The following is a 13,825-nucleotide window of genomic DNA, read 5'->3' as shown; positions in this document are numbered from 1 at the left end:
AGCAAAGGGGCTGTTCACCTGCAGCCTGCCCAGCCCCCCGGGGGCACTGGGGAGTGATGGGGGGATGTTTTCCCGCATCACTCACTTTGCTGTTTGCTCAGAGAAAAATTGGAAAAAATGCAGAAAGCTGCTCGTCTGGAAGAACCCAGGATAGGCGTGCTGGGAACTCCCTCACATAATTAGTAGGTGTAGCCCAGGAGATGCCTGTTTGACTCCTCTCCCCCGTGTGGAAGTCGGTGCGGGCCACCGATGAGTCTGGGTGTTGCTAAAGTCCCCAAAATAGGTTTTAATTGGGCCTTGTACTGCTACAAGTCTTGGTGGGGGGTTGGGGTGGGGGGGGTGGGGGGGGGAGAGCTGGTTGTTATCTTTTGGTATTTATTTTCCTCCTGCAGCTTAGCCGCAGGCAGAGAAACCATTCCCACCCGGGCGCCTGTGGCTGGGATGTCTGAATGCCACAGGGCTGGCAGGGCTCACATCGCTACGGGGTGCAGATGTCTGCACCAAACCCAAGCCCTGGGTGCTGCTCCTTGTTCCTCCCACTTCTAACCTAGGGATGTCTCCCCGTGGGGCTGCTGAGGTTACTGGAGCTGTGTGCCCTTCCTTGTGCTGCTCAGGGTTGTCAGACCTGGGGGTGTTTGCAGAAGTGGAAGGACCAGTGCTAGTGGGAATTGATAGGTGAGATCGGGTGAAAATTGATGGGTGAAATTAATGGGTGAGAATGGGGCTGCTGCTGTGCAGGGAGTGCCTGCCATCAGCCTGCCAGCGTTGCTTGCTGCCTTGCAGCCTCCTTTGTGCGCTGCTGCTGCTGCAGGGGTGGGGAAGCTGAAACCACAGGCACCCAAAATGACAGAGGCAGTGGGGAGGAGTGGGGTGAGGGCAGATCAGCATCGAGCATCTGCATCCCTATCAGATGCAGACGTGGCTCTGAGGAAAAGGCTGATCAAAGCTTTGGCCGTCTCTTGGAAGAGCAGCTTCCTTCCCCGTGCTGCGTAGCCGAGGAGTTGCCACCTTGGCAACTTGCAGAGTGTTGGGCTGGGTCCTCCTGCTGGGCTGTGCAGCTCCTTGCAGTGGGTCCTGCTTCGAGGCAGGCTCCTTGCAGCTTGGCCTCCTCCATCCCCTGGGCTCCTCTGGGCAGGGAGCGCCATCTGCTGATGCTCAGAAGCCAGTTGTGGTTGTGCAGAAATGGGGCTGGGATGCACGGAGTGACCCTCCTGCCCCTCTGCTCCTTATGGCCCTGTGGGCAGGTGGGAGGCACACAGGGAGGATTTGGCACTGCACCCTCTCTGCCAGCTGCTGGGACTGGCTGTAGGGTGCATGTGCAGATTGTAAGGCACTGAATCTGTCCCCTTCACCCCTGTGTGTGCATTTGCATGCATATGTCCGTGGTTGTGTGCTACTGGAGAGAACCAAGGGCACTGCAGTGTTTGTGTTTTGGACAGTAAAAGCCTCGAAGCTGGAAGAGTCACCTCCCATGACCAGCATCTCTATGAAACTGCTGAGTCCCTGAGCTATTCCCCGGAAAGGCACAGCTCTGTTGTACCTCTCGAGTGGGTCTCTGTCTTCCTGCAGTGCTCAGGGCTGGGTCAGAGAAGCCTTGACAATGAAATGACTGAAGGGCTCCTTCACTTCCAGATTATCAGCTGACAAGTGCTGAGTTATCTTCACTGCCAGCATTCAGCTCACCTGGTGGGTTGTCCCTTGGCAACATCTCTGCCTGGCAGCAGCAACAGCAGCAGCAGCAGCAGCAGCAACAGCAGCAGCAGCAACAGCAGCAGCAGCAACAGCAACAACAGCAACAGCAGCAGCAGCAACAACAGCAGCAACAACAACAGCAGCAGCAGCACCTGGTTCCTGTATCACTAGGAAATTTAATGTAAGTGAAATGAGCCCCAGGGTACAAATGGTTGATGTTACAAACGGTAATAAAATGATGCAGAGGGAACTGGGCTCTGCTGTCCCAGAGGTGACTGGGAGTCCCCAGGCAAGGTCAGGGCTGGGTGCTGCTTTCTGAGAGCCATGGCTTGGAGCTGGCTGCCCACGTGCAGCAGGAGCATTGCTCCCATCTGACACAGGAGAGGAAGAGGGCGTGGAGTAGGCATGGCAGATAAGGGAACTGCTAATAGTGGTCCTGCCAGCGTAGGGAAGGTTATTTGTAACATGGAAAATGAATTGCTTTACTCCAAGAAAAAACATCCATGCAGACTCCTGCTGGAGCGGATGTTCCGAAATGGAGCTGGAAATAAAGCATCCCCACTCCCAGAGATTTCTCACAGTACTGCAGTCAAAATAAAGATTTAGGCAACTCGCCCTTGGTTGCACAGAGGCTGCAGAACAGAAAGAAGCAGGGATTGAAGAAACAGAGGAGTTCAGTGGGAGCCCCAGAGCCTCCGCAGGAGAAAACTGCTTGCAGCTGCCTCTAGCACAGGTTGTGCATTGCCCAGCAGGAGCTCCAGGGCGTGCTCCATCCTGTGCTTAGGAGCTCAGGAGCTCTGCAGGGCCCAGACAGCCCCACGCTCCGATGGTTTTGTACAGCCATTGGTTTTGTACAGCCATTGGTGAGTCTGAGCACTGCTGAATCTCTTTGCCTGTGGGGTGCTGTGCTGGGATGCAGCTCCGGGTTCCAGCCCGGTGGGGATGAGGTTGGCAGGATCAGATCCTGGCCTGGCAGGGATGTTCACAGTAAAGCGTGGGTGATGAATTCTGTGGATGGGCACAGGGCTGCTGGAACGATGAGTAATGAGGGGCTTCCCATTGTCTCCTCCTCACCTTCCTCCCCTCCCTCCCCCGCTCCCGTGGATGCTCAGACAAGGAAGCCACTTGTCCCACACCACCACTTTGACTGTCAACACCAACCCCAACATCAGCATCAAGTCGGAGCCCGTCTCACCCAACCGGGAACGAAACACTGCCACCCCACTCAGCACCTTCCCCCACCAGCCCCGCCACGAGCCCACCGGCCGCTCGCCCGTCGACAGCCTCAGCAGCAACACCAGCTCCTACGAGGGCAGTGAGCGAGATGATCCCACTCGCACCGACTTCAGCTCCTCCCTGGGGCTGCTGCGCCCCGGTGGTGAGGCCGAGGGGGAGAGCCCTTCAGTGAAACGCATGCGGTTGGATACCTGGGTCACATAACAGGTCCCCATCATCCCCAGGAGCGCCGCTGGCTCGCAGCGGGGAGGGGAAGGGGGGGGGGGAGGATTCTGGGGACGAAACGGGTTTTAGGGGTTGGGGTGGGGAGATTATCATAAACTGCCTGAGAAATAGCTTTAGGATTTTGTAGGCGTTCATTCTAGCACAAACGGGCGACGCACGCAGTTCGTACAGCTGGGAGCTGGGAGTTCCAGGGTGGGTGGCACGGAAATCGAATTGGAGCTGGGGGCTGTGGGGCTGCGCTGGTGCAGCGATGCGGGCGCTGAGCATCACTGAGAGCTGCCCCACAGCCCGGGCAGGAGGGGATGGTTCAGTCCCAGGGAACGAGGCTGCGGTGCTGCAGCATTGCTTGGAGGTGTGGGGGGAAAATGAGACAGGTTTAAGGCTTGATCTTTGCTGTTTGGGTGAGAGGTGGTTGTGGACATCATCATCCTTCCCTGCAGAGAAGGGGGCATCGCTGCTTCTGGCCACGGTCATCCAAAACCTGCAGCCACTTCTGCTGAGGTCCCACTGAGCCCTGCAGGGTGCTTGGCTGTGGCAGGGCTGGTTTGGGAGAAACGGTTGTTTTACCAAAAAAAAAACCAAACAAAAAAACCCCAACAAAAACGTGCAAGTGTTTTTAAAATGCATTCCCTGTTCTGTACGGGTCAAAGCTTTAAGTTAGAAGCTGGGAGTAAATCGTTGCTGTTGAAGGATTGCCACTGAAATAACATCCTTAGGCAGGATCCCTGCAGCAGCCTCGGCCACCTGGTTCAGTGGAAGAAAAAAGGGCACGAGGGAAGCAGGGGAAGTTCTGGAGCTGCTCTGTGGTGCCATCTCTGCCCCTGTCCCTTCTCAGGACTGTGAGGACGGTCCTCTGGCCACACCATTCCTCTCCACTGAAGCTTGTGGTTGCAGAATGGCGCAGAACCTGCCCCAAAACCTAAACTCGTCCTGCTTCAGGGCCTCAGGGTGGTCCCTGGGGGATGGGGGCTGCGCATCTGCCTCCTCCCGGAGATCCCAGCAGAGTTTTAGGGAGGTTCCAGCCCAACCTGTTGCAGGGGGCGGATTGTCATGAAACGAACGTGGGCAACTTGAGGCGAGCAGTCAGAGGAAGGCCTCCGAAAATTCAGCTGGGAGCGAATGGTGACGGCTGTGGAGAGGCAGCACGGAGCCAACGCAGCCCCGCATCCCTGCGCAGAGCTGAAAGAGCTGTGCGCTGGCAGCGACCTCCTGCTGAAATCCTTTGAAAAGTCCCGTTTGCCACCATTTATCCAAAGGCTGATTTCGTTCTGAAGGCAAAAAATGCTGGTGTTCCGTTCCTATTGCGGCGCGCTGGGGGGACCCACGTGGGCAGATTCTGTGCCGCCTACCCCAGTCCTTCTGTCTCTGCCTCAAACCCTGCACGGTGTGCGCCGGGCTTCTTGTCCACACCGAGGTGACGTGGATCTGTCCCCACGTCCCAGCTCCGTCCCTCTGTCCCAGCTCTGTCCCCGCGTCCATCCAGGAAGCAGCCACACCTGCGTGCATCGGACCCACACGGCAGCTCTTTGCACGGCCTCGCTTTGGAAAATTAGGTGGGATTGACGATGTCTCGTCGCTCTCATTTCCTTTTCTTTTTCCTGACCGTCCTGCAAGAAAAATGAACGCCGCAACCAAACGTTTTCCAGCCCCGCAAAGGAGCGGCAGGGCAGCAGCGCGGCGCTTGGAGGGCGATGGAACATTTCTGCTCATTGACTTCACGCCCTGACTTCACATCTCAGAGAGCCAGAAAAAAAAAAGGAAAAAAAAAAAATACAGAAAAAAAAACAAACGTAAAGCATCACTGCTTTCAGCCACGCGGAGTTGGGCTGCTTGGTGTGCACCAATCCATGCCACGCTGCACCAAGCCGTGCCGAACCGCAGCGCAGTGCCAGGACTCTCAGCATTGACGCATCGGGTTGGCACACTGGGATTCTCTCCATCCCATCATCAGCTCGGGGTGTCATCGTTATGCCCAGGTCATTCATTCCCCACAAAGAGTCCAGGAAACTCCTCCTAATTTTCAAAAGACAACGAGAAACGACAATCTTAAGAAACCAACACCCTCCTTCGTGCTTCTATAAAATCCGTTCGGATCTTTGCGGTTTTATTTCTCGTGCTCATCTGTACTGTTGACAGTTACAATTGTGTATAATTTTTTTTTTTTTTTTTAATTTGGAATTTTTTTTTTTGCGTTGTATAGGGTTTAGTTTGAATATATATATATATATATTTTCCCTTTTTTTTTTTTTTTAAAGGGGTGTTGCAAAACAAACAAAAAAAATACAAAAAAAAAAAAATTGCACGGTTGAAACGACAATAGTTAAAATGCTGCAGTTTTTAGAGATGTGGAAGCAAAACGGAGCTTATTTATTCTCAAAGGCTATAAAATGCATGAAGAAAAAACATTTACAAAAAAAAAAAAAAAAAAAAAAAAGAGAGAGAAAAGGTGTAACCTGAGCAAAGCGTAGCGTTACGAATGGACGACGGCGACGGCGACGGCGACAAAAAAAATATATATAGAAAAAAAAAATACAAAAAAAAAATACAAAAAAAAAAAACCAACCAACCAGCTAATATATTGTGTTTGGGCTATAGTTTGCTTTTGTTTTTAATTTTTTTTTTTTTTTTTTTTTTTTTTTTTTTTTTTTTTTTTTTTTTGGAGAATGAAATACAATTGTGTATATTTTCCTATGAGAAGTACGCACTGATGTGTTTCGGAAATGCTATCGTTGCTTTACTGAAAGCGTGGTTGCTTCACCAAAGCCTGGTTCTGATCTGTACCCCCATAACCCCCCCATATCCCCCCCATAACCCCCCCATAACCCCCCCATATCCCCCCCATATCCCCCCCATACCCCCCATAACCCCCCCATATCCCCCCCATATCCCCCCCATATCCCCCCCATAACCTCCCCATATCCCCCCCATAACCCCCCCATATCCCCCCCATAACTCCCCCATACCCCCCCCATATCCCCCCCATAACCCCCCCATACCCCCCCATAACCCCCCCATAACCCCCCCATATCCCCCCCATAATCCCCCCATATCCCCTCCCACCACCACCTACCCACCCTGCAGACCCCACCTTCCCCCCCTCCGTGCTCCCATGGCGCAGTGGGATGTGGGTGGGGGGCACTGGGGGGTGGGGGGCAGCGGGCAGCCCTTGCTGGGCACTGCGAGGAGCAGCACTGCTCTGCTCTCAGCCCCATAGAGGGGGGGGGGGGGACGCGTGGCCGTGTGCCCCCCTGGGACCACCAGCATTGGGGAGGATGCTGAGTGCAGGAGGATGGAGGTGAGGGGGGGGGGGGGATGCTTGCTCCCCCCTTTTTGCTCCTCTCCTTCTCGTGAAGCTCCCTGCCAAGCAGAGATGTGGCCCAGGGTTCTCCAACCCCCAAACTGACAGCACCCCCATCACCATCCATCTCCCTACCGGCCTCCTTTCCACCCAAGCTTTCCTCGCGTTCCCTTTTCCCATCTTTACGCCCCTCTTTCCTCCCTTTTCCCCACCTCTCCGTTTCATTCTTCGTTAGTTTCGGACGCAGACCCAAACTCGAGCATCGCCTTCTCACTACCTCCGTCCCTGCCCACAACCAGAAGCCATGCTGGATCAGGAGGGCCCTCCTGCTGCGCTTTCCTCTCCCCCATCCCCTCCCTGATCTCCCTGGTAGTATTTTACCCCTGCCTACTGTAACTGTAAATAGCCAGCTTCACTATGTCAGCAATGCTAACAGTACAGAAAACTGGGTGTTTTCTTTTTTTTTTTTGGGGGGGGGGGGGGTGTTTCTTTTTCGTCGTTGTTGTATTGATATGAAATGAGATTCTATTTTTGTCAGAGTATATTGTAATAATACTGACCTTGGGCATGGCCGAGCTGTGCAGCTGCTTTGTTCCACCCCGGCTCTCCTTGCACCCCATCAAGGTTTTGGGTTCTGCTGCTCGAAACGTCCAGAGATGCCAACTGGGAGCAGAAACCCCTGGGAATTTCTTGGCCCCATTCTCCGGGGCGGCGGAAAGAGGAGAGATTTTGGTTTGGATTGAGGGTGAAATTTCACAGCATCCCCGGCTGGACCTGGCAGCGTGGCTCCTTGCAGGCAAATAGGACCTGAAATCAGAAAGGGGGGGGTGGGGGGTGGGGGGGGGGGGGAGGGGAGGGGGTGCAGCGGCTGTGCCGCAGCAGTTTCCCTGAGTCCCTGGGTGCTTTTAGCATCACGTCTTCATTCTTCCCCATCCCTTTTGTTCCCCCCCCCGAACCCCAGATTGCGCTTAGCCCGGCCCTGACCCTAAACCTTACCCTAAGCATAACCCTAACCCTATAATCCTAACCTTAACCCTCACCCTAACCCTAATCCTTACTCTTACCCTATAACCCTTACCCTAACCCTAACCCTATAACCCTTACCCTAACCCTAATCCTATAACCCTTACCCTCACTTTAACCCTATAACCCTTACCCTCTAGCCCTAACCCTATAACCCTTACCCTAACCCTAATCCTATAACCCTTACCCTCACTTTAACCCTATAATCCTTACCCTCTAACCCTATAACCCTTACCCTAACCTTAACCCTTATCTTTACCCTAACCCTATAACCTTAACCCTCACCCTATAACCCTTACCCTAACCATAACCCTAACCCTTACTGTTACCCTAACCCTATAACCTTAATCCTCACCCTAACCCTTACCCTCACCCTTAACCCTTTCCTTTACCCTAACCGTAACCCTAACCCTTTCCTTTACCCTAACCTATACCCCTAAGCCTAACCCTATACCCCTTACCCTAACCCTAACCCTAACCCTTACCCTTACCCTAACCCTATAACCCTAACCCTATAACGTTAACCCTCACCCTAACCCTTACCTTAACCCTCACCCTAACTCTAACCCTATAACCCTTACCCTTACCCTAACCCTATAATGTTAACCCTCACCCTATAACCCTTACCTTTACCCTAACCCTCACCCTATACCCCTTACCTTTACCCTAACCCTATAACCCTCACCCTACCCCTTACGCTTACCCTTACCCTAACCCTATAACCCTAACCCTTACCCTTACCCTAACCCTAACCTTAACCCTTACCTTACCCTAACCCTAACCCTAACCCTTACCTTACCTTTACCCTAACCCTATAACCCTAACCCTAACCCTATATCCCTACCTTTACCCTTACCCTAACCCTAACCCTCACCTTACCCTAACCCTATAACCCTCACCCTAACCCCTTACCTTTACCCTATCCCTATAACCCTCACCCTACCCCTTAGCTTTACCCTAACCCTATAAACCCTCACCTATAACCCTCTACCCTAACCCTTACCCTATAACCCTACCCTAACCCTAACCCTAACCCTAACCCTATACACCTTTACCCTAACCCTAACCCTCACCCTATACCCCTTACCTTTACCCTAACCCTATAACCTTTACCCTTACCCTACCCTAACCCTAACCCTACCTTTACCCTAACCCTATAACCCTTACCTTAACTAACCTAACCCTCACTAACCATACCCTATACCTTACCCTAACCCTAACCCTCTAACCCTTACTACTAACCCTAACCCTCACCCTTAACCCTTACTTTACCCTAACCCTAATACCCTCACCCTAACCCTTACCTTAACCCTAACCCTATAACCTTACCTTTACCTAACCCTATACCCTAACCCTAACCCTAACTACTAACCCTTACTTACCCCTTAACCCTAACCTAACCCTAACCCTATACCCCTACCTTTACCTAACCCTATAACCCTTACCCTAACCCTAACACCCTAACCCTTACCCCTTACCTTTACCCTAACCCTATAACCCTTACCCTAACCCTATAACCTAACCCTACCCCTACCTAACCCTAACCTTACCCCTAACCCTATAACCTTAACCCTAACCCTAACCCTTACCCTTACCCTAACCCTAACCCTAACCCTTACCCTAACCCTAACCCTAACCCTATAACCTTAACCCTCACCCTAACCCTACCCTTACCCTAACCCTCACCCTAACCCTTACCTTTACCCTAACCCTATAACCTAACCCTAACCCTAACCCTAACCCTTACCCTTACCCTAACCCTACCCCTAACCCTTACCATACCCTCACCCTATAACCCTTACCTTAACCCTAACCCTATAACCCTTACCTTTACCCTAACCCTATAACCTTAACCCTCACCCTATAACCCTTACCCTAACCCTCACCCTATACCCCTTACCTTTACTCTAACCCTATAACCCTTACCCTTACCCTAACCCTCACCTATACCCCTTACCTTTACCCTAACCCTATAACCTTAACCCTCACCCTATAACCCTTACCCTAACCCTCACCCTAACCCTAACCCTTAACCCTTTACCTCACCCTTACCCTAACCTTAACCCTTACCCTAAACCTACCACCTATAACCCTAACCTTAACCCTCACCCTAATCCTACCCCTTACCTAACCTTAACCCTAACCCTAACCCTAACCCTTACCTTTACCTAACCCTATAACCTTAACCCTAACCCTAACCTATAACCCTTACCCTAACCCTAACCCTAACCCTTACCCTAACCCTATAACCTTACCTAACCCTAACCCTTAACCCTTACCCTTACCCTACCCCTCACCCTAACCCTTACCCTAACCCTATAACCCTCACCCTAACCCCTTACCTTTACCCTAACCCTAAACCTCACCCCAACCCCCAGCACTGCAGGCAGGCAGTAGCGCACTGTTGGCTGCCTGCCACACCTACGTAAGCTACAACAAACCCTTTAAACGATGCACTAAGGAATAAAAACACCACCCCCCCCCCCCCCCCCCCCCCCCGCACCCCCGCACCCCCATCAGAGGTAGGCGGCACTCAGTGGGGTGTCCAGGTGTCCATCCCTGCTGCTGCCTTCCTGGGGTGCTGCAAGGTGGGAGCAGAGCAGGGCGTGCGTTCCTCCCCCCCCTCCCCCCCCCCCCCATCCTTTGCAGTTTTATTTATTGTTCTGAGAATCAATTAAAGAAAAAAAGAAGAAAAAAAAAAAAAAAAAGGAAAAAAAAAAAAAGATAAACTGTGTATCTATAAATATATATATATATCTATATTTTTAACCTCTTTTTTGGGGGGTTTTTTGGTTTGGGTTTTTTCCTCTCCTTCCGCCCCCCTCCCCCCCCCTCCCACCCCAAAGCTCCTCCACCTCTGTGTGTGTGTGTGAGAATCCGGGGGGCGGGGGGGGGGGGAGGGGAGGGGGGTTCTGCCCCATGGATGGACACGGGATGGGAAGACAGACAGACAGACAGAAGGAAGGGAGGTCCCACTCCCACCCCCACTGTGGGTTTTTTTTTTTGGGGGGGGGGTCTGGGGAGGAAGCAGCAAAAAAGCCTCAATGTGGTGAGAGAGAAGTGGGGGCGGGGGGGTTGAACATTATCTGTGATAACCTCCATCTTTCTCTATGAGTTTGCACCTTCAGCTCCAGCTAAGGACACCCTGAGCCCTGGGGACCCCCCCCCAACCTGCCCCCCCCCCCCCCACCCCCCACCCCCATCCCCACCTGCACTCCTGACAATCAGTGGCTCCTTCCCAGGAACTGCAGCACGTGGTTGAGACGTCAGATTTGTTTTCTCAATATTCATTTTTTTTTTATTTTCATTTTTATTATTATTTTTGTGCTGTATGGTGAGGCGTTACGATATATTCACAACAAGGAAAAAAAAATAATTAAAAAAAATGCTAATAATAATAATAATAATAATAATAATAATGACCGTTAAAAATTCTTATGAATTTTGTTTGGAAAACTCTTTCACTATATTTGTTGTAAAGAGGTTTACTATTAAAAAGGAGAAAACAAACAAAAAAAAATTAAAAAAAAAAAAACAAAAACAAAGTTTCTGATAACTTTCTGCACTTCTGGCTCTTCATTTCTCCTTCCTCTTTCTTTTCCCCCCTCCCTGTTGGGTACAGGGGGGGATGTCCCTGCTGTCACTGATGGGGGGGTGACACTGTTGTCCCCATGAGTGCATCATTAGAAGGGCTGCAGTCCTCTGGCACTGATTTAAATTGGGGATCTATGTAAGATGTGGCACCAAACTGAGATACTGCATAAAATAAGGCGGGGTGATGTAAAGCGGAGCCGAAATTCCTGGCTTCCCAGATTGGATTAAGGATGGTATCCCAGATTGGATTAAGGATGGTATCCATGGGGGTGGAGGCTGTGGTGGCTCTGTGCATCCTTGCTGGTTGCGTTACTCAATGTTGGAGTTTGAAATGGGAAAGGATGAGGGTGGTGAGGGTGAGGGTGAGGAGAAAAAAACACCTCAAAAGGAAAGGAGGGACCGACACAGGTTGGATGTTCAGCAGTGGGGAGCTGCATCCATTTGAGAACCAAGATATTTGCATAGAAGGAATCGGTGAGTGATAGTTCAGAATGTTCCGTTCCAGCTTTAGTAGCTGAACTCAATTGCTTTCCTCGATCATTTTGCACTGGAGACTTCAGAGGATGCTACTGCACCCAGTGGGTGCCTGGACACCTTCCTCAGATGCCACAAATATCGCTTGAGAAGTGACTCCCTGTGGCCTAAGGAGCAACGGGCATCTTCCAAACCGGGGAAAAGCAGCTGAACGTGAGCAAAGATCTGAGTGATGAAGCTGATGGTGGAAAATGGGGAGGAAGTAGGTGAGCACCCGGCCACCCTCGACACCACTGAGCTGTGGCCAACGGGATATTAGCAAACGCTTTCACATATTACAAATTCCTTATATCCCCCAAATCATCATCTGATCCACTCCCAGTGGCTGCCCAATGGACAAAGCCTTATTTGTTGGTCTTTGGTGTCATCTGCCATCCTCTGATGTCATCTAACGCCCTTTGGTGTCATCCAACTTCCTTCCAACGTCGTCGTGCTCCGTTGTTGGTCCTTGGAGGACTGCTTCCTCCAACAGCCTTCATCCATTTGTATGTTTAGGAGGAAGGTGGGCACTCAGCCACCCTCGATACCACTGAGCATGGCCAATGGGATGTTAGCATACGATTTCGAGTATTACACGTACATTGCATCCCCCAAATCATTATCCCATCTGCTCCCAGCGCTTGCCCAATGGACGTAGCCTTATTTGTTGGTCTTTGGCGTCATCTAATGTCCTTCTATGAAGTCTCCAGTGCAAAATGATCGAGGAAAGCAATTGAGTTCACCTACTAAAGCTGAAATGTTTTGCAGCCATCACTCACGGATTCCTTTTTCCAAGCGGTTCTACAGGTTCTCAAACCAGTTCTCTATTCCCCAGTGCTGAACATCCGACCCACACCAACCCCAGCCCTGAACTGGGAGCAGCGCAGAGGTTCAGTGCTTTTCCCCGTGCGGAGCCGGCGCTGATTTTCACCCCAAATCTGCATTTCGGAGCAAAGCGAGAGCAAAGCGCGGTTCCTCGTGCCCTCCTCGATGTTTTTGGTGCTTTTCCCCAAATCCGCTCCTTTCGCAGCTCGGCCGCTGGGTGGCAGCAGAGCGCAGCGAGCGGAGCGGCGGCGATGATTGACAGCTGTCACTCAGCGGTGCCCAGAACGGCTCTGCCCTCTTCTTACTGCCCCTGGAGGGGCAAAAACCGGGCAGAAATTCCTCGGAAATGAATAAACACGCCCAAGCCTGGAGGAAGGCTCCGTTCGCAGCTCCCACGATGCCAAGAACATCAGTAGATGAGCCCGGTGCTGATGCGTGCGCCTTGGCTCACGTGCAGATGACATTTATTGGTCCTGCTCGCACATATTCGTACATTTCCCCCAGAATTTCATGCATACGCTCAATATTTTCTCCAAGTCACCTCTCAGAGCACGCAGTCAGCACTGAGGGTCTTCTCAGTGGTCAGCTGGGGGTGGAGGAAGGAAGGCTGATAGTCTGCATCGCCCCTAAATTCAGAGCCCAGGCTCAGGAGCACGCTCAGCTCGGTGCTTGCTGTGGTTTCTCTGGTATATCTCAATAGGGTCCATCCATCTCCAGTTGGACTTGATTTTCCTTCCTTATCTTTAACATATGGTTCCTCCAGAAACTGGTGCTTGCAGTATTTGAGGTCCTCACTCCGCCACCCACCCATTTTAGAGCAGTTTTCGGGGGTCCTCCTGCAGCACGAGACCTTGGAGCCGTTGCACGCAGGCAGTTTGCAAGCCCTGCAAATCCCAACCAAACTTCGGTGCTGTGCAGCGCTGCTCCATCCCAATCACATTTTCCAAGCCTGGCCCTGGACTCTCCCAAAAGCATTGCTCCTCCTGATTGGGGTGCAAATAATGAGTGTTTATCAAAAATAGTGGTAACCATACTTGTGCTGCAGCTCCTTTTTGTGCTCCAGGTGCACGGCGCAGTGTCTGCCCTCCGGGTTTGAGGCAGCCACAAGCAGAGGGGGCAAAGAGAAAATCCTGTGCCTTCAACCATTCATCTGATGGGCTGGAAAGGAACGGGGAGGGGGGTTCTTGAATGCACCCCAGGTTTTGGTAAGGGAGAGGGTTGGCAGTGGGCCGTGGGCCCTCACTGCACACTGGAAACCCTGAAGTGTAGCATCCTCCAACTCCAGGCCGCAGTTTCCCAGTGCAAGGTGATGATTCCTTGCACCCAGGTGCTGTTATTTGCACCAATCAGCCCTTGCATTTTTGCTGTTGGGGGAGGTAACTCAGTGAGCAGCACCTCTGCGTTAATAGAGCATCTGAA

General features: G+C 51.9%; 1 protein-coding gene across 11 annotated transcripts in view; it reads left to right on the top strand.

The window, feature by feature from the left end:
• Positions 1–4,942, top strand: part of MEF2D (myocyte enhancer factor 2D) — a 51,869-nt gene extending 46,927 nt beyond the window's left edge. For all 11 annotated transcript variants that reach the window (XM_085209582.1, XM_085209578.1, XM_085209579.1 and 8 more), the window contains 2 exons: positions 1,633–1,873; positions 2,805–4,942. In XM_085209582.1, coding sequence (XP_085065708.1) covers positions 1,633–1,873; positions 2,805–3,132 — 569 coding nt within the window. In that variant the 3' untranslated portion in view covers positions 3,133–4,942. The remainder of the gene's footprint in view (positions 1–1,632; positions 1,874–2,804) is intronic.
• The last annotated feature ends 8,883 nt before the right edge of the window (positions 4,943–13,825 follow it).

This window comes from Meleagris gallopavo, chromosome 27 (assembly GCF_905368555.1).
Source record: "Meleagris gallopavo chromosome 27, MGAL_WU_HG_1.1, whole genome shotgun sequence".
NCBI classification, from domain to species: Eukaryota; Metazoa; Chordata; class Aves; order Galliformes; family Phasianidae; genus Meleagris; species Meleagris gallopavo.
This window is presented reverse-complemented; position numbering and strand designations above follow the sequence as displayed.